A 22,476-nucleotide genomic window follows, 5' to 3' on the forward strand; every position below is an offset into this window, starting at 1 on the left:
CGGACCAAGCCCTTAGCAAGCCCTACCGTTCTGCCTTCCTGCGGCTGTAATAAACACCATGACCAAAGGCAGCATGCAGAGGAGAGGGTTTATCTGGCTAACAAGTTATGGTCCAGAGGAATTGAGAGCAGGGGCGCAGGGCAGGAAACTGCAGACAGGAACTGAACTGGAAGCCAGGAGGAACACTGCTTGCTGGCTCGCTCCTCATGGTTTGCTAAGCTGCTTTCTTTTTTCACCCAGGGCCACCTGCTCAGAGTTGGTACCACCCCTGCAGGCCCTCCTCTAACAATTAGCTATCAAGAAGATGTCCCACAGACATACCAACAGACAATCTGATGGGGACATTTTTCCCAGTGAAGGTTCTCTTCCCAGATAACTCATGTTTACTGAAAACCAGGTGGGACACATGATCTTTGGAGAACAGGTAAGATTCAGACAGTAGAAATCTGCTGTGTGTGCACAGAGCAACATAGTTTTAAGGGACTATTTACTGAAGGTAAAACTCTACCAGAATTAATAACTTAGATAACTTGCTGGCTGTCGGAGCTTAGACTCTGGATAGAGATTGTTTCTGTTGCTAAGTATGTAAGCATTCATTGTAGTGTATAGTAGTTTTTTGTGTGCATAATTAGAGCACTCTAAAGAATAGTCTTTGTTACTTTTGATTTTGGGTGTTCACTATTTCTCTTAAGAAAGTAAGTACAAACCACAGATTGGATGTTAGATTTGTTTTCTTTCCCATGTCTTAGAAATAAGGCATTTATAAATATTCAGGTGAACAGTCAAGGTAGTATTAAAAAAGGCTTTAGAAATGAATAGCAAATCACATGATTAATTAGTGAATATTTATGAGCTGATTATGAGTATATATTAACGGTAACCACATACATGTAAATGTTTAGGATTTGCATAAAATATTTATGACAGTCATATTTTTAGTTTTAAATCCCTAGTTTTAAATCTAGACTATATCCTAGAACTCCCAAACAGAGTCATGGTCTCTATTTACACAATAGACCTTTAATTTTTTTTCTAAAATTAATTTTATTTAATTCTAATATTAAACAGCAAGACAAGATATATAAGCATTTTTCAACAAAATTAACTGAGTACCTACTATGTGCTGTGCACTACACTAAGCATGAGGGATGCCTGTCCCAGTGCCCCTAGCCTGGGTTCTTCTCCATGACCAGATAAATCTGAACAGCAGAATCAACCCACTGTAAGACACATGACAAGGAGCGGGGACGTCTGAACACAGAAGGGACAGTTTCATATGGAAAGATGGCCACCCTTGTGGGATGCTGTGCCAGGCTGAAGAGAGGCAGAGAGGGCAAATTGCAGATATGATGGTGCTAGGTACACACACACCCACACCCACACCCACACACACACACACACACACACACATCAGCTATGTGTTATTTTCCAACCTGAGATAAATTTACATTTTGTACATATTCCTGCCAGATATTATTTTCATTCTGTGGAAAGCTGGGTGGGGCATATTTCCCACTCTTCAGAAACTAATGATTTTTGAATATTCGTATGCTAAACTTTTAAATCTGTGGTATCGTTCAAGAAACTCAGTGGAAAGCAGCAGCTTTTCGAGGAAGGTCGTGTTCTGAGAGGGTGAGGCTGCACCGAGGTCGTCCTGACCCCTTCCCCTGCTGCTGGAAGGAAAGTTTCCATCTGTGAAAGGAACACAGCCAGTGGAGAAGCAGAAAGAGCAATGCCAAGTCTTAGGGCAGCCTGTGTGCCAGGTGGCAGTAGAAGCATTTACATTGGTTGAAGTCATGTCTTTGGGAGGCAGCTGCTACTGAACGCATACAACTGAGGCACAAGGGAGTCAAAGGTGCTGCTGAAGGCTCCAGAGGTGCTCTGCAGACAGGTCGGGACTCTGCTCCAGGGACAGGAGCTTAAGTAGCTACCAAGCAGGCATCCTTTTGACTTAGGCCAAGTACTGGTAAAGACTGGGGGAGAGATACTCCAGGAAGAAGGCATCAATGGAGAAGAAATCTTAGGTCTCCATGTAATGAGAAACATAATTGAATATGGATTGAATTGGATTGGGCTGGATGCGGGCTGTGAGCCAGGGAACAACAGGAGAAGGCAGAGGTCGGAGGAAGACAGTCTTTAACATTATGCAAATAAGCATCTCAATTTGCATTTTTCTTTCTAATGAACTAATAAATGGACAATTATTAAGGATAAAGCCATTGTCCTGACATGTGGTAAAGGCTCTACAACTGAGTCACATCTCCAACTGTTTTTTTTTTTTTTTTTTAAACCAGGAAATATCAGTGTAAGGAAGACATTTTCAAATATTGATTTAAAACAGAAAGGCACAGTGACACACATTTGTAATCCCTGCACTCAAGAGGTTGAGGCAGGGGGATAGTGAGTTTAAGGTCAGACTGAGTTACAAAGTTAGTTCAAAGCCAGCCTTTTCTCAAGAAATCAGGGGCTGGGTATTCAGCTCAGTGAAGGAGGGCTTGTCTAACATGCTCTTTATTGAGTATTCTGCGTTTTGGTGAGTATTAAGGATGGTTGATTATGTGGATAGGAGCTGAATTTCACTGTTCCTTAGGCTTCTACCTTACGCACGTACAAATATTTATGGCCCTATGTAATGCATATAAATGTGATATCTTTTCAAAACTTTTATTCAAAGAGCTGCCCCCCTCTCCAATCTCACAATTAATAAGATGCAAATAGCTGATCTGTATATGTTCTCATCAGCCACCAGATGGCGGAAGGTGTGTGGGCATTTTATTCTGACAGGGTCATAGCACATTAACTTGGCCCTATAAACTCAAAATAATGTATTTTGAAGTATTCTAGCATTCAAAGAGCTCAGCTGTTTTAGCCACCTGTAGACATGGGAAACTATGTTGAAATTGACCTGGTCCTCATTTGTCTAAATCTTGGTTCTGTGAGAAGCCAGTACTCTGGAAGAATGCAATGCCAAAAGGGAGAGGGAAAAAAAAAAAAAAAAACGGCTCTGTTACAGGAAATCAGAGAGGAAGTCATGTCAAAGCAATGATCATCTTAGATTCTGTGTAAGTTTCTCAGCTGCAAGAGAACCTGAAACAGGCCTTCAAGAAAAAAACACCTTTGTCCTCCTTCAAACTCAGCAAAACACATCTTTTTCTCCTGCCCATAATTTTGTTGAAGAGTCAAAAAGTAATACAGAAACTTTTCTTCACTTTGGCCCAAAGAGAAGTTGTTGCTGATGTTTGGGGAACAATGGGCTAGAAGAACCTATTTGACTTTTACTCAAATTAATAATATAGAACATTGTTTAATGATTGTGTATCCCCATCAGAAAACTACACACACACACACACACACACACACACACACACAGACACACAGACACACGCACACACGGGAAAAGTAGAAAGGAGACTGGGAGGAGGAAGGGACTTAGCAGAGAGATGGGCAGGGAGAAAATATAAGTATTTGTTTAATATGGTCTGAGTGTATATTATATTTGAGTAAAAAATCGTCATAAAACCATCACTTTGTACAGTACATGCACATTTACTTTGATGTGTGTCGGGGGGGTTTACACATGTGGGGGTACACAGGTGTATGAAGATTGATTTTTGTTATCTTTCTTGATTGCTCTATTAAGGTAAGGTGCCTTGCTTAACCTGGACCTCTCCAATTGGGTTAATAGAGAAAGTAATCCAGCTTGACAGTGCCTCTATCTCTCTGTCTCCTGAGTCCAGGATACAGGAGGGCCACTGGCTCTCCCTGGTATCCACATGGTGCTGGGGATCTGGACTCTAGTCTTTGTATTGAAAGACAAGCACTTCATTCCCAGATCCTCCTCCAATAAAACATTGAAATCACACAAGAGTATGTATACACACACGCATGCGCACACACAATTCCTGAATGAGAATTCTTTGGGAAAACAAAGCCAGAGCTATGAGAAAGATGCAGAGGTAGCTGGTGATAACTCACTTGGAAGAGGATAGGCTGGACTCTTCACTGTGGCACATGCCCTATCTCCATGTTTGCCAACCTTCCTACCTGAGTTCCTCTGGAAGGAAATGCTTTTCTTATCATTGTTCTCATGCTTAGAAAAGGCTGCTCTTCCCAGGATACCTGCTAATGGCTCCCAAGCAGTTGGAATGTCTTACTTCTTCTCCCATTGCGCTCGGTGCTGCCGATCCTGCTGCTTCCATTTGTAATACTTTCCCATGAAATGTGGATCTCCAACAACTGAAACAGAATGATTAAAGAAAGAAGTATTCATACACACCCTTCACATCGTTTGGACTTGAGAGTAGCTCACTTCTCATTAAGTTGATATGTGGCAATCACACATTGTATGGTTCAAATTACAATGCTCAGGGACTTTGCGAATGTTTTCTTTTTATTGGAACTGTGTAATACTCAGTATTGTTTGAAATAAGTAGATTGTGACTTGGAAATTGTTTTTATTATAATGACATTCGTTTATATATCACTTATGCAGTTAAATCTATGAGAGACCATTGCTTTAGACAGAAGTCATGCACTAGGCCCCAATGTAAGATGAAGTCCCTCAGCCAGGCAGTGGTGGAGGCAGAGAAGGCACATCTTGGAGTCTGAGGCTAGCCTGATCTACAGAGCCAGTTCTGGAACAGCCAGGGCTGCAGAGACACCCTGGATGTATAAGAAGTAAAAGTGGAGCTTTATGTTCACGATGCATCCTTGGAGCAAGCGAAAGACTCCCCAAACAAACCCAACCTATGGTAGGCCGCTGCAATAGCCAATAAGTTCCTCCTCCTAAGAGAACTGTTCTGGTTGTTTCCTGGTTCCCACTCCTTAGTTAAAATGCTACTAACTCATGGTTCACTAATAAAAGCCAATTCTGTCTTTAAACTTGAGGAAACTGTGTATCACAGTAATGGTAATAAGTATTAAGATAGCTCATTGGGAAGCACACCTTTAATAATTTAACAAATTCTCTAATTTAGCTATTCAGGTGAAAAATCTTGGGGTTGGAAGTATCAGTCTTTCTGTGTTACCTTACTGGCTCACAAGTTTGTGGTCAGTTACAAGTTCACACTGTCAACTCACATGAAATGTACTGAAAAGTACACACTGAACCTTCATCACATATTCTCTCCTCCCCCACTTCCCTTTCCTTCTTTTCTCCTTCTTAAGTCTGAATTTATAGATGGGCCACTTAACTAGCTACATGCTTTCTGTTGGTCTCATTATTTGGAGTCTTTTACTCTTTCTTACTCTTTCTTTGTAATGCAGTGCCATTTGCTTTTGATAGATAAATTGCATAATTCTCACCCACAGTATTCCTATACTCTAGCTTTTCCTCTTTCTCAGATCCACATGAGTACTCACGACTACACTGTCATTATTAGACCCTTTGTGCTGGCATTTGGGGAAAACATCTTTTCCATTAAAGAAGCGAATCTCAGCTCTAAGAATTCTTGGTGAAGAATTATCTTTCTTTTAGGTGATTGTAACATTACTGGATTTTTCCCCCCAAGACAGTTTATCTTTCTCTGTATAGCTCTGGCTATCCTGGAACTCACTTCATAGTTAAGAATGGCCTCGAACTCGCAGAGATCTACCTGCCTCTGCCTCTGGAGTGCTGGGATTAAAGGCATTCACCACCACCACTTGGCTTGGAATTCTTACTACAGGCACATGTATGTAAAGTGTGTGTGGAAGGAGCCCTTATACTGTCCAGACAAACAGACTATAAGCATTCAAGAGTGTCTTCTTATCAACCATCTTCAACTTAACAAGGACAAAATTTAAAAGTTTGCTAAGGTTCCATTTAAAGATAACTCATATTGTTCCATACATTTTTTGAAATGGATTTTTTCCTGCATTGTGTATGTGAGTCTGTTGTGGCAGGCAGTCTCTGCCTTACATCTTACAAACCCAGAGTGACCATGTTACCTCTCCAGGAAGTCCACTCATGTTGTATTGACTGTGACTTCTCTGTTTTACCTCAGAGGTGAGGATTCCACAGTTCTTTTCTACAGACCTTTATGATTCTCACCTCTATTTTGTTGTTTCTTTTGCTCAGCTGTCTTGCACTACCTGCCTTCAATCTCCTTAGAAAGCTTACCCACAATGCCTATCTTCCTGTCTCCAGGACACCGGACAGATGAGGAAGGTTGGCCTTGAGATTTGCCCCTTAAGTTCTAGAGGGTGAAATTGCTGCTTCACGGTACTTGTGGGACAGTTTTGTAAGCAATGGCAGAAAAGCATCGTGGCTTTCATTACATAAGACTTTCTCTTCCATAATGTACCTGATTCTCTTGAAAATTACAGTGTTGCTTCCATTCTGGGGCTTGTTTGTTTTTGCAGTAGTGGGGATAAAACCCAGGACCTGGTGCCTCCCTACACTTCTTCTCTTTCACAATGAGGTGGGATAGAGAAGCAGAGAAAGTGCGTGTGCGCGCGTGCATGTGCGAATGTGTGTGTATGCGTGAGTGCGCGTACTCGTGTAGAGATATAGTAGGGGGTGAGAAGAGAGAAATACTCTTCTTAGAAGCCAGCTGAAGCCCCTTGCCAGCAGGAAGCCAAGAATGCCCAATTAACAACAGCTTAAATCCTTTCTCCCTCCCCCGCTGGAAACCTGTAATTTTCTAGGACTCTCACCAGGCTTTTCCCACTTACAGGGAAAGAACGTATGTGCACTAAACTCCTTGTACAACCCCAGAGACTCTGGTTTCCCTTTATCAGATTATAATTCCATCCAGTCTTCCTCCTGAACCACTTGACAATCTCACTTACCGAACAAGAACAAAAGGGGGCCAGGACTCTCAGAGCAATCTTTTGAGGTGTTACTTGACAGTCACCCAAATGGAACACATGGATAACACTGAGACGATGGCCATGCTCCTTGGAGAAGCCCATGCCTCCTCCTTATTTTTTCTGCTTTCTCTAGAGAAACATGTAGCCCACTCACAGGCATCTACCTCTCATGCTTTAATCTGTTAAAATGTCTTTAACAAACTTTCCACTGTTGCCTTGCCCTGGGCATTGAAGCCAGGCATCCTGCTTTGGCCTGATTTAGGTCTCTAAAGATCCAGGAAAGTTCAGGTTGTCATGTGTCAATTTGTCCCTTACCACTGACAATGTACCCCCCACTTGTCCTACTGTACCTCTGCAGAAGTTGTCCATCTTCTCTGCGTGACTGCCAGACACGGGAGGCACGGCTCCCACTAGCGTGTTTTGTTTACATACAATACTATCTCATTCGACCACAGAGCGCCTAAAAGTCGGGTAAATGTGCTTTGCTCATTGAAGGAATGAAGCTGACCTTCCATTAGTAAGCCTCTCACTTCAATTGACTTACCTGTGCGTGGTGAAACTAGCATGGGGCTAAGGAGTTGCTAACTTCTGACGTCATAATGATCCCACCTGTGGCTGCGAGTTACGGTCACCCGGGGAGCTTTCAGAAACGACTACTACCCAGTTCTACTGCCAACCCTGGTGGAATTGGTTTAGGTGTGCCCTTCGGAATTTTTACAAGTTCTTCAGGTGGCTCTAATGAGCAGTTATAGCCGAGGAGGCTCAGCCTCTTGCCTGGAAGGAAGGGCCTTTGGAAGACTCAAAGAATGAAAGTCTCCTGGGGTGAAAGCAAGCACCCCCCTGATGCCAGAGGCTGTTTGGTTTGCCTGCTGACAGCAACAAGTACCAGGAAGCCTCCACTCAGCGCTGCGCAGCACGCAGCTCACAGGAATTCCTTTCCTGGAACGTAAGCATTTCCGTATGGGGATCATATTCTGTCGTTAAAGAGCTGTTCCTACAACCATATGCATGGATTTTCTCTCTGCCAAACCCTTTATTGGACATTTTATAGTGATGGGCAGAGAACAGTGGGTCACTGGTATGTTTCTCTATGTGATTTCCTGTGACTGTGAATGAAAGTCACATGCATTTCAGAAATTCTGCTTATCCTTCGATGTTCGGATGTGAATCTCACACTGCTGTGATAGTATGTTGTCCTATTATAAAGGCAGAATAGTATCATAGGAAGGAAATGTAGAGCCAGCGGCCTAGTCCAAGTCTCTGGAGCAGAGTGCTAGTAATTGAGAGTAGGCATATGAGGCACACTCAACATGCTTCAGCCCTATGATGTACGTGACTTTCTCATGAACGAGGCAGAGACTTACCAGTGCCTCACAGTTAATGATACAAAGAGAAGCCATGAGAATTTGCCTCCAGAATTTACCTTCTTTATCAGTTTGTGGTCTTATCTCCTATGGAGATGACCTTAGCTAAATTACCTGGTTTCTCCTAGTCTTATTTTCTTATCTGAATAAAAAAGGGAGTTAGAAGAATGTCTAACCCCTCAGGGCCATTTTGTACGGCTATTTGGGACATATATTAAGGTGTTCAGTAAATATTATTTGAATAAGTCAAACAATGATGAACTGGGGTGGTTAAATGCATACTATACACAGACACACTCTAAGACTGTGTTGTGAAAGAATACTCCCATGACTGCCATGAAATTGGTATCTAGACATAGCTTTTGTGGCTTAAAAATATGAAAAAGCATTAACACCTAAATTAAAAGTCAGCAACCTCTTGCCCATAAAATACAAAGCTCTTTAAAAAGCCACATGATATTTTAATAATCTCAGCATAGATAATAATATAAATCTATAAATGAAGTTTAAAAGAGGTTTCTTTTGTATTTCTGAGTCATTGAAGAAGCATCCTACAATCTAAAAGCTTTATCTTCATTACTGCCAGGAAATTAGGCCATTAAAAAAAGAGTGTGTTGGCTCTCATCCAGCTGAACTATCAAAAGACAACAGGACCAGCAGAGTCTGTCAGGCTTACATTTACGTTTTTAAATTAGGTGCTGGTTCTTTTTGAAGGAAGACTCTTGGAGCATTTTTATGATTCCATGAGAAGAGGCAGTGGGCTTGTGAAATCTGCCATCCAGGGTTAGATTCAATGTCTCAGGAATTCTTCTGGGCTACAGATAACTGTTCCCAGGCTCCTGCTTTCCCAGAGGATGGCTTACAGGCCGGGTTAGTGACAGGCAGATGAAGAAACAACATAATTCAGCAAGTTGAAGTCAAAAGCTTTGGAGGAGCCATTATCAGGGGATCACCATAATTTCCTTCCATTAAAATTTTTTTTTTTAAATTAAGAAGCAATCATTCCCAAACCTTTTCACATTTTGGCACATGATTGTATCTTTTGCCTAGAGGTTAAGTTTCTAAGGTCCCCTGTGTATTTACATGCTACCATCCTTAAAGAACTCTTTGTTTGTTTGTTCTGTTTGGGGGAGTTTGTCCCCTAGTCCTAGAGTTTATATCTCTCAACACCAGGCTTTTACAACAAATACTGACTGCCCCCAGATCCATCTGTGTCCCCCCATACTTTGCACACAGTAAGTGCTTGAAATGAACTGATTGGCCAAAGGTATGTCAGCCACCAAACTTTTAAAAATAAAACTCCATGGATTCTAAAATCAGAAATAAAATTTCTCTGAACTGACAGTGTTGCTGAAATCTGTGTATCATAATGCACGTAATCACTAGTGTGTGAGTGTGATCAAAAAATACTCAATAACCAATGTCCCAAAAGAGCGTGTGATTTCCTCAACATTATCTTATTTGGTCTTGCAAGTGTTAAGCTTAGCAGTGCTTTTGCCTTAACTTATGCCTAAAAGAATAAGTACAAGCTTCTGCTAACGGGAAATCTTTACAATGAGACAATGAACAATGAGATCCCAAATAAAGCAGTGACCACGAGGGAGGGGAGGAACAGAAAGTGTGTAATGTTGCAGGAGATAAACCAAGAATACAAAACCAGAAAGATTAAGAAGCATTGTTTTAAGAATTCCTAGGGTGAAAAATTTGCAAAACTAGTGAGCTACCAGTACCCACGACAGGAAAGGAAGAAGGGACGGGTTTTGGTGTGGAAAGGTGAACTGGGTTCGGGATATCTTAACCGGCAAAGCTGCTCCATGGCCGCTGAAGAGGCTTTGCCTAGAGATGCGGATTTGGCAGTCACTGACTAAGGAAGAACAGAGGGTGGGAGGAGGATGGAACAGGCCATCACTGAGGAAAGAGGCAGAAGAATACTTTGGAAGAAAGAAGAAACCTCAGGGGTTCAGGGTATCGTACAGATCAGTGCAGATTCTGGGATCTGCAGCCCCTTCTAATCTCACAATGGCCACTGCGGCTTTGGCAAGGGGGCTGGGGCAAAGCCACATTCTAACTTGTGTGTGGAGACTGGATAACCTTTGAGGCAAACAATGGCATACACTCTAAAGTCCAGTTAAATGGCACCAGTTGTCTACATCAGGGAGTCTGTCTTTGTGGTCCCCAGAAAATGTTTTCTTACATCGATGTACAGGAATAACCCTCAGCTCTCATGTTTTCCAGCTGTTGGCTGGCTAGCTCCGGCTTAGAGGATAACAGTTTGAAATGGAGAGGTCCACCCTGCTGCAAACTCTTTCTTCTGTGGCAAAGGCCTTAAGTAAACCTCATAAGGTTAAGAACTCTGTTAATTGTCTACCCCTACCCTTCCTTCTGGCGTTTAAAAAGACTTCAGGTCAGGGCTCTGCACAAAAGAACTAAATGTCTAGTTGTTGAGTGAGGGGTACTGTACAAACAGCCAACAGAACAGTTTACCACTCTTGCAGAACAGATGTGTGTCAGTCAGTCTTGAGATGAGAGCAAGACCAACTGAAAAAAACCAGCAGATTAACAGATTAGAAGGCCACAGAGTAAGTGAGGCAGCACGACTCACGTGGGTTTTTGGAGTGCTCTGCGACTTTTGTCGTAGCTATCTCAGACCATGTCTTGTAGTAATCATTAAATGAGATTGTTTTAATTACCCTGAAAATATAAACAAAAGCCCTTATTTAATTTGTAAATTTGTCCTTAAAATGATCTGATCAGAGCATATGATTCACCAAGCTAGACTGATAAAAACTTAGGATGCTCTCTTCTTTTTTCTTATTTCTTTTCAATCCTTTGAGACCAGAAATTCTGTCTCTGGCAGGTCTTGATCTGTGTGTATCCCAGACTGGCCTGAAACTCACAATTCTCCTGCCTCAGCCTCTTGTGCTGGGATTACAGGCATAAGCCACAGAGCCGAGTGTTAGCCATGCATCTCTAAGACACACACGCATTGATTTCACCCCTGACACGTAAGTATAACAAAAGTAGATGTCCACCTATGTGCTCATTTGTCTACACAGTAAGAGGAAGCTATGGCTTTAAGACATCTGCCTTTCATGCCAATATATAAAAGGAACTTTAAGGGAAGCATCATATTTGTATTTTTATTCTATAATAACATTTTCTAAAATGTCATATCACATGTATGATTGTTTTTATTTCCCCTTCATAGGGAGAATAAAAGCATCAGACTATAGATTAGTGTTTACATGGTGTCTGGCCACTGTTGACATGGAGTGATGCCCCTTCGCATCCTCTGCATGCTTCCCCTCAGTGTCATTAGGGCCCTAACAGGGCAGTGAAGGCTGTGCATATATGTCACATACATACACTCTAAATACCCGCATCACTACAGATTTTTACTATGAGCCTGTTAAACACAGTGAACTACAGCTCTGTAAATAAAGTAGTACTCAGACATAACGTTCAGCCGTGTGAAATCTCCAGCTAACTGGTGCGGGCAGATGTCTAAGTGTCAGGTGAAACAGCCCCTGTGTCTTCTTTCTAATTTAACTTCTCGGTTCTTTGGACAAAGAAACACATTTTCAGTTAAAACAAATATATTGGTACCATTTTTTATGGGTCCACTGTAAGTTCCTTAAGGTAAATATTTGACTCAATTCTGAAATTAACAGGACGATCTTTAAATGGAGCGGTGCCTTTGCCTGCCGCAGCTTGTAACCCCTCATTTTAAGACTAACGGTTTTTAAATGTGTGACTACTTTTCCAATCACACATAAGTAGAACTCTGAAATTTGTTTAAAATCAATTAACCATCACCATTACTGCTTCCAGTACTGCTGGCCAAGCTTCACACTACCAAAGGAAATGCTCAGGCAATGCAAATTTGCATGAATTTGTCCCTCCCCCCCCATGTTTCAGCAACTTGCAGCAGGGGTAATGAAATGAAAGGCTGCCCTATGTCTGCTGCATGAAAATCCTGGGATCAATTTGCAATCACAGTTCACAGACAACAATGACCCAAGAGGAAGGAAACTGTCAACACACTGGCTGGAATGGGGGTGGGGGATCGAGGGCCTTAGGCACAATGGTCCCCATTGTCTTTTGTCTGTCTGAGGATGACCCATGACCTTCTCCCTTCCCAGGGGTGTCCTGCTCAGTTTCAAACTGTTAGCCCTCCGGGGATTTCTTTTTTTTCTTGCAGAATAATTAAAAATATTACCCTAAAAGGTGTAACTAGAATTAGCTTGAATACACAGAGTAGAATATCTTAAATATTGCATTTCCAATTCTATAAGGCAAATGGTCCTTTAAAATAAAAGGGCAGTGACTGTGTTTACTATCATTCAGATAGTCTACGAATCTGATAAGGAGACAAATGGCACAAAAATATGTTTGTAGTTCCCACTAATACCAAGAACATACTGAATACTGTCTCAGACTGAAAAAAAGAAGAAATATAAATTTGTAAGTTTAAACTGGACACCAGAGCTGATTTTTCTGTTGAAATAAGACATATCCCTGGGTGAGTGAAGGGAACAGCTTTCTCTGGTCCACAATAGGGTGTTACACGTTCAACATTTAGATAATTTGATACATTGACTATACTTCTTTAGAAGTGGCAATAAACAAAGGAATTTGGAGGATAGTAATAAAACTTTTGTTTGAAAGTCATTGGGGAGTCATTTGGGGTGCAGTGTCTGCAGAAAGGAGGGAGGTATCCTAGACTCAGCCATATTTGGTGGGGGGTGGGGCATAGTGTGCATTCATGTGCACACAGAGGATCTCAGAGTAAGGGAAGATAGGGATGGGGCAGTTGAGTTCAGTGCAGAGTTCTGATGGAGAGCTTGGTTGTATATGATCGTTACATGTAAGCAGAGAGTGGTTGAAATGGGTGGATAGCCTTGGTTTATCAGAGCGAAGAGCCGTTAGTGGTTCCCAAATTGGTAAGTAAAGAAGCAGCTGGGGCTTGAGCAAGGGTTTCCTCAGGGGGCTCTATCAGACTAAATGTAGGATCAGTTAAGAAATAGTAATGATCGAGCTGGAGAGATGGCTCAGTGGTTAGAGCACTGACTGCTCTTCCAGAGGTCCTGAGTTCAATCCCCAGCAACCACATGGTGGCTCACAACAATCTGTAGCAGGATCTGATGGCCTCTTTTGGTGTGTTTGAAGATAGTAACACTGTACTCATACACAAACTAAATTAATCTTAAAAAAAAAAAGGAATAGTAATGAAGGTGTGGGCTACCTTGGAGTTAAAGGGGTAGGAGCATTTGAATTGTTTGGAGGAAGGTAATAAAACTTTTGTTTGAAAGTCATCAGGGAGAAATTTGGGGTGATATCTGCAGAAAGGAAAGAGGCATCCTAGGCTCAGAAACAGCCTCCGCCATATTCCGGGCTGGGGTTAAAAGCAGGTACAGACAAAATCAGGGTAATGCTGAAGAAAGCTGATTGGTTGCCTGGTGTGTGAGCCATGAAGGAATGTTGTGGTCAAATCTTTCTGGAACCCAGAAGACTAGTTTTGTTTGTTTTGTTTTTTTCTTTTTGTCCCCCTCCCATTGTTTCTAGTTTTCTATTAATAAAAAACATTGTGTGGGACTGAAATAAAATATTAAAGTAATTTTAGATGTGGCTGTAGGTGACATTATGACACAGGAACCAAAATGACATTTAAGTATCTGATGGTGAAATTCGGAACGGAAAAGAGAGATTGACAGATGAAGCCATTAAGGAAACCAATCTCCAAAGCAGTGTTTAGAAGAGGAAGAACAGACACTGGCTAAAAGGGATGGGAAAAGGTGGGCTCCCTGCCTGCAAGGAGAAATTACCAGTGAGGCTGTTAGTAACGCCGAGCTCGGACTTTGTCTGGTTGAAAACTTTTCCTGCGCCACCAGCTAGTTCTTAGCATCGTGGTTAATACTGCAGGGTCTGGTATTAGCAGAGTGAACCCTCTGGCACGGTTAGTTATTAGCTGTGGGACTGGGTTATGTCACATTCCCATACTTGTTTCCTCATCGCTAAAAGAGGGGGACTTTTCTCAAGAGGTCGTCATAGGTATTCAGTGAGATCGTGCTTGAAAAGAGCAAGTTTAGCATGTCACCATCACGCAGAATCACTGGTCTTCTCAGTTGGCTTCTCATGGTGTCTGTCACTTCCCACAGGCTGTGTGAGCTGTTTTCCTACCTTCCATTCTTAAGGCCAAGGAGGATGATGCCTCTTGAAGTGACATTTGTCATTTATTCTAGAGGATGAAGTCTCAACACTTTGGAACAAAACTCTTCGTCAGCTGGCCATGCTCACCTCTTCCTTCTTGCCCCGTCTTGTTGCTCTCCTCAGAGCCCCCTTCTCGTGGGAGTTCCTGTAAATCTTTAATATCCTTTAACGTTGCACTTCTGTTCCCATGGAAATTTTCTAGTTAGAGATCACCACCATTTTTCTTTTCAATTCCGCATCATTCATCAAATTACTCATCAAAGCGTGGATCGAATCAAACACTGGTGTATGATGGCTGCTGTGGGGGATGCCAGGAGGTTTGCTTCCTCAGCTCCTCTCATGGCTTTCCCCAATAAGTAGACACCCAGCTCTAAATGAGAGCTGTGTTTGTACTCAGAATGTCTGACCATGGCATTTATTTCGGGTATAGAAACAGGAAATACAAAGACTAAACCAGGACTGGAGTGACGGTTCTGTGTGTAAGGACGTTTGCCACACGAGTGCGAGGACCCGAGTTCAGTTCCTAGCATCGATGGGAAAACTTGGCATGGCTGTTTGCATGTGTCCCAACATGATTTCTGGTCGAAGACAGTAGGGATCTGGGCTAGCCAGCCTAGTCAAAAAGCCGCAAGGTTCAGGTTCAGTGAGAGACAGAGTATATAGTAATAGAGCAGTCAGTCCAGGGTCTTCTTTTGGTCTCACGTGAATGTGCACACATACACATGTGCACACGCACAGGCACATGCATATTGGCATGAGCACGCACGAATTCTCATACAATCAGAGCGAGGTTCATTGCAACACTGTATCCATCACATGTTGGTATCAGTCAGCCCAGGTTGTTGTCTTGCCTGTGAGATTGGGGTGGGGAGGGGAGGAGGGGAGGAGGGGACGGGACAAACAACCCTTCATATATAACATGGAGTCTTTCAAGCAACAAGTACTGGCCATTTCTCCTCTTTGTGTCTTTCAAATTTTATCTCAGAGATATTTTGAAGATCTCGGTATAGGTGTCAAATCTTTTGTTACAGTGTGATACTCTTACAGTGACAGCCTTTATTTTATTTTATTTTTTGCTGGTGGCATGCCCCGTAAACTCAGCACTGGGGATGCTGGGAAAAGAGGATGGTGAGCTGTCTCAAAGACTTTTTTTTTCTTCCCCAATTTGTTAGTTGTATGTTTATAGAAATGTAGTTTATTTTAAAATATTCTTCCTGTCCCCAGAGTCTTTGCTACCTACATTCACTGACTAGTTCTCAACTCTCTGTACGTACTTGGTTTTATGGGCACACTCAGGTCGTCGGCGAGAGTATAATCTGCAGTATTCCTCCCTCCTTAGCCACAGTTTTGTTCTCTAGTTAACTATGGCACAAAAATGTTAAATGGAAAATTCCAGAAAAAACATTTCATAAGTTTGAAATTGCTCAGTTTTAACATCGGGATCTTAAGTTTAAGATCAGAATCTTGTGCCATTTCGAGCTGTCAGCTGGAAGGAGACTTAGCTTCTCATCAGTACCCCTCTCAGTGCGCCTGGTGCCCATCCATCCCCCAGTAACCAGTCAGACCATCAGAAGAACTGCTGTAATGTTTATCTATGTCACGATGCCTGTAAAACTCACCCCACTTCACCTTTTCTCCTCGACATATGTCAACTCCCATAATGACAGGGAGGGTGATAGTTAATCTATGTTTTATTGAGAAGGGCAATAAAATAGTTTACGACACAGAGATACTATGTTCACAGTACTTAATTACAGCATGCTGTCATAATTGTTCTGTTTCAGATTACTGATTTCTTAGTTTATTTAGCTTTACGGATATGAGTGTTTTGCCTGCATTTGAGTATTGTATCCCGTGTGTGTGCCTGGTGTCTCCAGAAGTCAGCCAGGGGCATTGTATCCCCTGGAACTGGAGTTAGAGATGGTTGAGAGCCACCGTGTAAGTGCCTGGAATGGTACCAAGGTCCTCTGGCAAGAACAACACATACTCTAAACTGTTAAGCTAACTCTCCAGTCCTGTGTCCCAAAGCATCTTTTAAAAGGAGGGTTAGGCAGCAACACCCATTGCTCTCTCTTCTTGTCTGCAGTGTGACCAGCAGCCACCATGACAGTATGTTTCTGCTCTCAGACTGTGAGCTTGATAAACCTTCCTTCCTTTCGTTGTTCTTGTGAGGTGTGTTGTTACAGCAACAAGAAAAGTGACTAAAACAGATGTATAGGGGGAAATAGACACGTATATTCAGTTTGGTGTACTACGTATAGGGTCCTGGAATTCACGCACTGCCGGTGGCTGAGTAGAGACCACTGTGGCAAACTGTTGGTGGGGCATAGTGTTTGTATCGCTCCCCAGGCCACAGGGAAGTTCCTGTCCTGCTTTGATGGGAGGCAGAGGCAGGTGGATCTCTGTGAGTTTGAAGATAGCCTGGTCTACAAAGTGAGTTCCAGTGTAGCCAGGGCTATACACAGAAACCCTGCCTCAAAAAGCAAAAACAGAAACAAACCAAAGAGACCCTGGGCCTTGGTTCTACCCGTTCTTTTCCATGTCCTATCAAGGATGCCATTTCTCTTCAAAATTGCCTTGGCATCTTGGGCCTAAATCTGCCACTGTACTTATTATACTGTGCCAATGCGACTCAACGATAAACAGTCACCAAACTGCGTGTACACAATGTGGGTACAGAGACGGGTGACTTAGTCCAACAGAACAAAGCAAAAACAAAAATCAAAAAACAAACGACAAAAAAACAGAATTCTAAAGGAAGACTAGAAAAAAAGAAAAGAAAAAAGAAAAGGCTGTGGGGGAAGAAGCTTCGGCTCAGAGTGACTCATTTAATTAGAACTCATTCTGACCTTAGCATTCTTCAAATTTCTTCCTAGCTACATGGCTCGTATTTGCCCTGTGGCCTTGGGCATCTGGTGGAAGATGCTTTCTGCACTGTCCTTGTCCCTGTTGTCTCTCTTGCAAAAGAGCTCTGCATTCTAGAATAAAAGACTCATGAGTTTAGGGATCACATATTGCAAGGGTGTGTTCCCAACACTGGGGTATAGTGCCTGCTATGGGATAGTATGTTCAGAGAATAAATAAAAGGATACAGATAAAGTGCCTGTCCTTCCATGGGTAGAAAAGCCTGCCATGCAACTGGTGATTGGTATTCTAGACCATATGCAAAAATTCCAGCTGACTGTACAAGTTCAATGTCTTGTTAAACCCTGTTAAACCTGAAATTCTCGAAAGAAACTCAATTCCACAGTTTTTGAGCTAAATTTGAAACAAACTTTAATTAAATACTGGCCAAGATAATGGATGCTGGCTGGGTCCATTCTCGGGTTCCAGAAAATGGTGATGAGTCACAGCTTGCAGAGGCTTAAAAAGGCGAATCTTTTTTCCCTGCCCACATGTGAGTAAGCACATCGGGTACTGTGGGTCAAACAACTTGTTTAGGGGAGCAAAAACATGTGCTTGCTATCTTCCATAGACAACAGCCTCCAGCATTTTAGGAAGTATTTGCCTTTGGGCAAGTAGGGCTTACAGGTAAACTTTGGCCTTTATATGCCTTGGTTCAACAACAGAAAGCCCCTGCCACATTCATGCAGTTGATTATACTCTGCCTGAATTTTGTCTTGCCTTTTGTATTCAGAGGCCAAACCTCTGGTATACATTTCTATACATGCTTTTCTTCCTGGCAAGTCTCCGAGCCAGTGGATTGAATGTCATAATGCTAAGAGCGGTATATCTCTTTGAATAACCTCTAGAAGACCTTGTTGTGATGCCTTATTTCAACCTAAAAAGTAGGTCCCAGCAGAGTGGCTCAGTGGACCTGAGTTCAATGCCTGGGGATCCTGGGGGGGAAAAGCTGATGTAGGACTGTGGCCCCCAGTCCTCTTAAAGACAACTGAGAAGCAGACAGAAGAATCACCCTGAAGGTCATGGGTCAGCTTTCCCGACTACACCATTCAGCAGCAGGAATAAGACATCCTAAACCCTGCCAAACCAAGGCAGAAGAGAAGTGACTCCCAAAAGATGAATGAATGGCATGTCTGCTCCCCACACACACAAACACACACACAAACACACACACAAACACACACACAAACACACACCCATATTCTGAACAGATAGACACTAATAAAAAATGAGTGATCCATAAAGAGAAGAGACAATTAAATTCAGCATATCAAGAGCAAACACTTGAACTCACACAACCAATCTAATTTTGATATGTACCATAAACATGGGTTGTTACTGAGTCCTGACTCTGACCCCAGTGGTGTCCTATGTGAAGGTTTCTCTAGAGAATTCACAGTTGCACAAAGCAAGCACAAACCAGACATGACTCTGGGTCATTTCTTCTCGTCTAGGTTCAGAACTGCTGGAACCAAACCAGAGACAACCTTCTGGTCAGGTCTCTGGACTTGCTGGTCAGCGCTGTCACTCTGTGCTGGGTACTGCAAACAGTTAAACCACAAGTAGAAAGAACTTTTGCTGTTCTGGGGATACTCATGTTTCATAGGTGATAAAACTTGACACTTGACAGTGCTGAACAGAGTATGTTCTATGCAGACTGAGGAAGGTGTTCTAGACTCATGACATGCTGAGTGGACAACCACACCTTCACAGAGCCCCAGCCGAGCAGACCACTCTCTAGGTTGTACACCATCTTTCTGCATGTTTTCAGGACCACACCATAAACAGAAGCTACTTAAGTGGCTGAAGTTTGCTTACCATTTCTATAATTGCCAGTCAAGGAAACCTGGGCTAAATCAAGCTCGACAACTTCTACACAAGCTGATTGCCTTTTAAGTTTAGAGCTTAAGAAAGTAAGGGCTGGAACACTTTTACCAAGTATTTACAATTTAGGAGACTCTCAAGGCCAACCTAATACTACATTGCTAGGCTATCCCTTAAGGTACGCTGGGGACTAGAGAAATGGCTCTAAGCTCAAGAGGGTTTGCTGCTGTTCCAGAGGACCAGTTTTGTTTCCACAAGAAATCACTGCAAAGCTCATAATCTCTCAGAATCCCCGTTCGGGACAGGGACCTGACACCCTCTTCTGGTCTTTCTGGGCATCGTGTTCACGTGCTTCTCATTTCCCATGCACACAAATTAAGAATCAAAATATAAAATCTATAAAAGACAGACAGACAGACTGACTGACAGGAAAGGTAGATTGGCTCTGGCTCTGGCTCTGGCTTGGTTTTCTTAGATACTGTTAACCTTATGTTCTCCTAAAATGCTTGGAGTTCTGTGATGTATAATGACTTTTGCTTATTTTATCAACAGTACATTTCCATTCAAACTACAAATAAAACTAGACTAGTTCATTATAGATACATTGAAGTTAGATTTAATAAAAAGAGCTCAACGATTTACCACATACTTCCTAAAAACATTTATTATAAGAGCACCAAATAATGACTTTTCTAAATTAAAAGACATAAAATGTAGGGCTGGGGAGAAGGCTCAGCACTCAAGAGCACTTGCTGGTCTGGCAAAGACTAAGAATTCACTTCCCAGCAGCCAAACGAGGTGACTCAGTTGCCTGAAACCACAGCTTCAGAGCATCTGGTGCCCTCTACAGACCCCCACATACACATAAATAAAATAAACATAGATTGTTTTAAAAGCCTTCATTATAAACCGTAAGAACAGTATCATTTTTTGGCTTGGGATGAGCATACCTGATGTGCTCTGGTGACTTTTCAGCTGATACCAGTCTGTCCTTCCTTTCTGCAAGGAGAAGAGAGGGGAGAATTGTGGTGACTTAGAGTCTGGTAGGTGTTTCTCTGCGCATTCTTCCAGAATAATCCCAGCAAAGGGATGACATTATAGCTTAAAATATCAAGGAAGTCAAAGAAAAAATGGCAAAAAAAAAAAAAAATCAAAAATCAAGATGGGAAGCAGAAGTCAAAGGGTGGCCGTCCTGCTAGGTCCTGGAAGTCTGAAACCTAATGCACAGAGAGGAAAGGTTAATAGTCAGCAAGTGGAGCCATACTCCAGAACTTTGGAAGCAACTCAGAAACCAAGGTGTCAGGTAACTCTCCGAGGAGAGACCAGAGGCAGAGCACGGGCCTACACTTACCCATCCTCACCCAGAGAACCACGTGCATGCCCAGAGAGGATGCCCAAGTCAGAGAGACTCAGGGCTGAAGAATTCAGAGTGTGGAGGACTAAAATCAGGGAATAAGTAAAATGTCACCTTGAACAGCATTCTCTTGACCTCCCCTTGCCAGGCTTTCAGAATCCATCCCCTGTGCCATGACCTTGGACACTTCCTCATGGCCAGGTAGGCTCTCATTACAGCAAAGCCACCAACAAGGTCCAGCTTGATGCAGAATTTCCACTCCTTTAGTAAGATTAGTCATTGTATTTCCATCACATAAATGAACAATGAAAGATCACCAGACATTTGATCTCAGAGAAACCAACAATGTAAGCAAATAAGTAGTAAGAAAAACATAAATGCATTTTCCTAAGAAGCCTCTCAGAATATACAATCATTACTATACTAATAAACACATGAGTAATACAGAAAAATGTTTTTAAAATCAGAAGATTAGACAGTAGGACTTGTAGGCTTAGATTTTTCAAAACCTACTTTAACAGAGGTTTTAGAACACCACCCAACAGAAGTAGTGAAAAGAAATGTTAATGGGACAAAAGGGAGATGTGGACTTGTTTAGAAACATTTTTTTCTGTAGTTCAGTCCTTGTTATCAGGATATCAGCAGTTTGGTTCACGTGAATCAGCAGCTGTAGTAGTTCATCTGCTCACAAACACCATTCCTTAATCAGCAACAGCAGAAAAAGAAACAGTTACAGAAGAAACCAGGAAACTAGTAAGCATTGTCAATCAGCCTGAGTCCCAGAAGCAGCAAGAAGCCACCAGAATATCAGAAGTTCTTTGGTACATTTCTCTCTATGAAGTCACAAGTGATCAGGGAAGAAGGCAAGGTGAAACAATGCCACAGTCAGTGAAAACCAGAGTTGGCCAAACCAAGTGAAGACCAGAAAGAGTGGCAAGGCGAACCGACGCCACAGCATCCATTGTTCACTGTTGTGTTAAACTTCCACCCTTTCCAAACACCACACGTCCCCTTGAGTGTCTGCTCTAGCAAAACACCACAAGCAAACACTTTTCCAGGCGGCTTCCAGAAAACACCATGTGTCTGTTCTCAGCAAAATATCCTCTCATAAGATAGTCTGAGATCCAAAGAAACCAGGAATTCCCACTTCAAGGGCCGACATCCAAACATAGCAGATGTCGAGGAGACCACAGAGAAAGGAGAAGGAGAGACAGCATAAAAGAAGCCACATAAAGAGAATTCCCTAGAACCAGAATGGTTCCAGTTTGATATTTCAATGGCTTATTAAATATACGGTGAGAGAGAAAACAATATACCAAAGGATGTTGGTAAGAAATCAATGAGCACAGTAAACAAGGAGATATATTTTAAACTACTGGAAAGGATAGCTCACATGTGAAGAACTGTAAATCCAAGAGCGTTTGCACACTCAAGCAAAAGCAGCAGTGGGAAGAAGTGCAGGGAATAGTGGGTTTATTTCCTAAATAGAACTGTTTACAAACTGAAGTTTGTTGTGCTCCCAGGAGCATAGGACAGCTAAACTCTTAGGCATGTGGTCATGTGCTAGGAGGCTCCTGGGGGGTTTAGAGCTCAAACCAGGAGGCAGGTGGAAGAGCCATTGCATACATCTGGGACAGAAGCAAAGGAGGAGGACAGGGGACTCACTAGAGTGTTGGGGTGAGGTAGGAACAGATAATGATGCCCTCCTCCAGGTTGGATGGTAAAGGCTCCCTCCTCTGAAGAACAGAGAAAAAACTTGGGATAAAAAGGAAAAACCTGTCTTTATCCCAATGAGAGAAACAGAGAAAGCTTCAGAAATTCCTGAAGGAAGTGAAGGGGACTAGGGAAGATCGGGGGATGGGAGGGGGATTGGGGGACATGGCATGGCACCGAGACAAGTAGATCACTGCATTGGCAGTGATCCCTGGTTGGGGAGGGGACTCAGAAGTCCTAGAGAAGACAGGCAGGCCTACCTTCAAAACAAGCCCTACGTTCCCACAAGTCTCAAATCTAGTTGCAGATGTTGGC

At 42.5% G+C, this 22,476-nt stretch overlaps 1 protein-coding gene across 1 annotated transcript in view; it reads right to left on the reverse strand.

Annotated features, from left to right (window-relative positions):
- Positions 1-22,476, reverse strand: part of UBE2U (ubiquitin conjugating enzyme E2 U) — a gene marked incomplete at both ends in the record, with an annotated part of 54,271 nt that overhangs the window by 10,882 nt on the left and 20,913 nt on the right. Inside the window, 3 exons of the mRNA XM_080922107.1 lie at positions 4,155-4,236; positions 10,759-10,847; positions 20,045-20,093. Coding sequence (XP_080778233.1) covers positions 4,155-4,236; positions 10,759-10,847; positions 20,045-20,093 — 220 coding nt within the window. The remainder of the gene's footprint in view (positions 1-4,154; positions 4,237-10,758; positions 10,848-20,044; positions 20,094-22,476) is intronic.

Source organism: Micromys minutus, assembly GCF_963924665.1.
Source record: "Micromys minutus genome assembly, chromosome: 9".
Taxonomy (NCBI): Eukaryota; Metazoa; Chordata; class Mammalia; order Rodentia; family Muridae; genus Micromys; species Micromys minutus.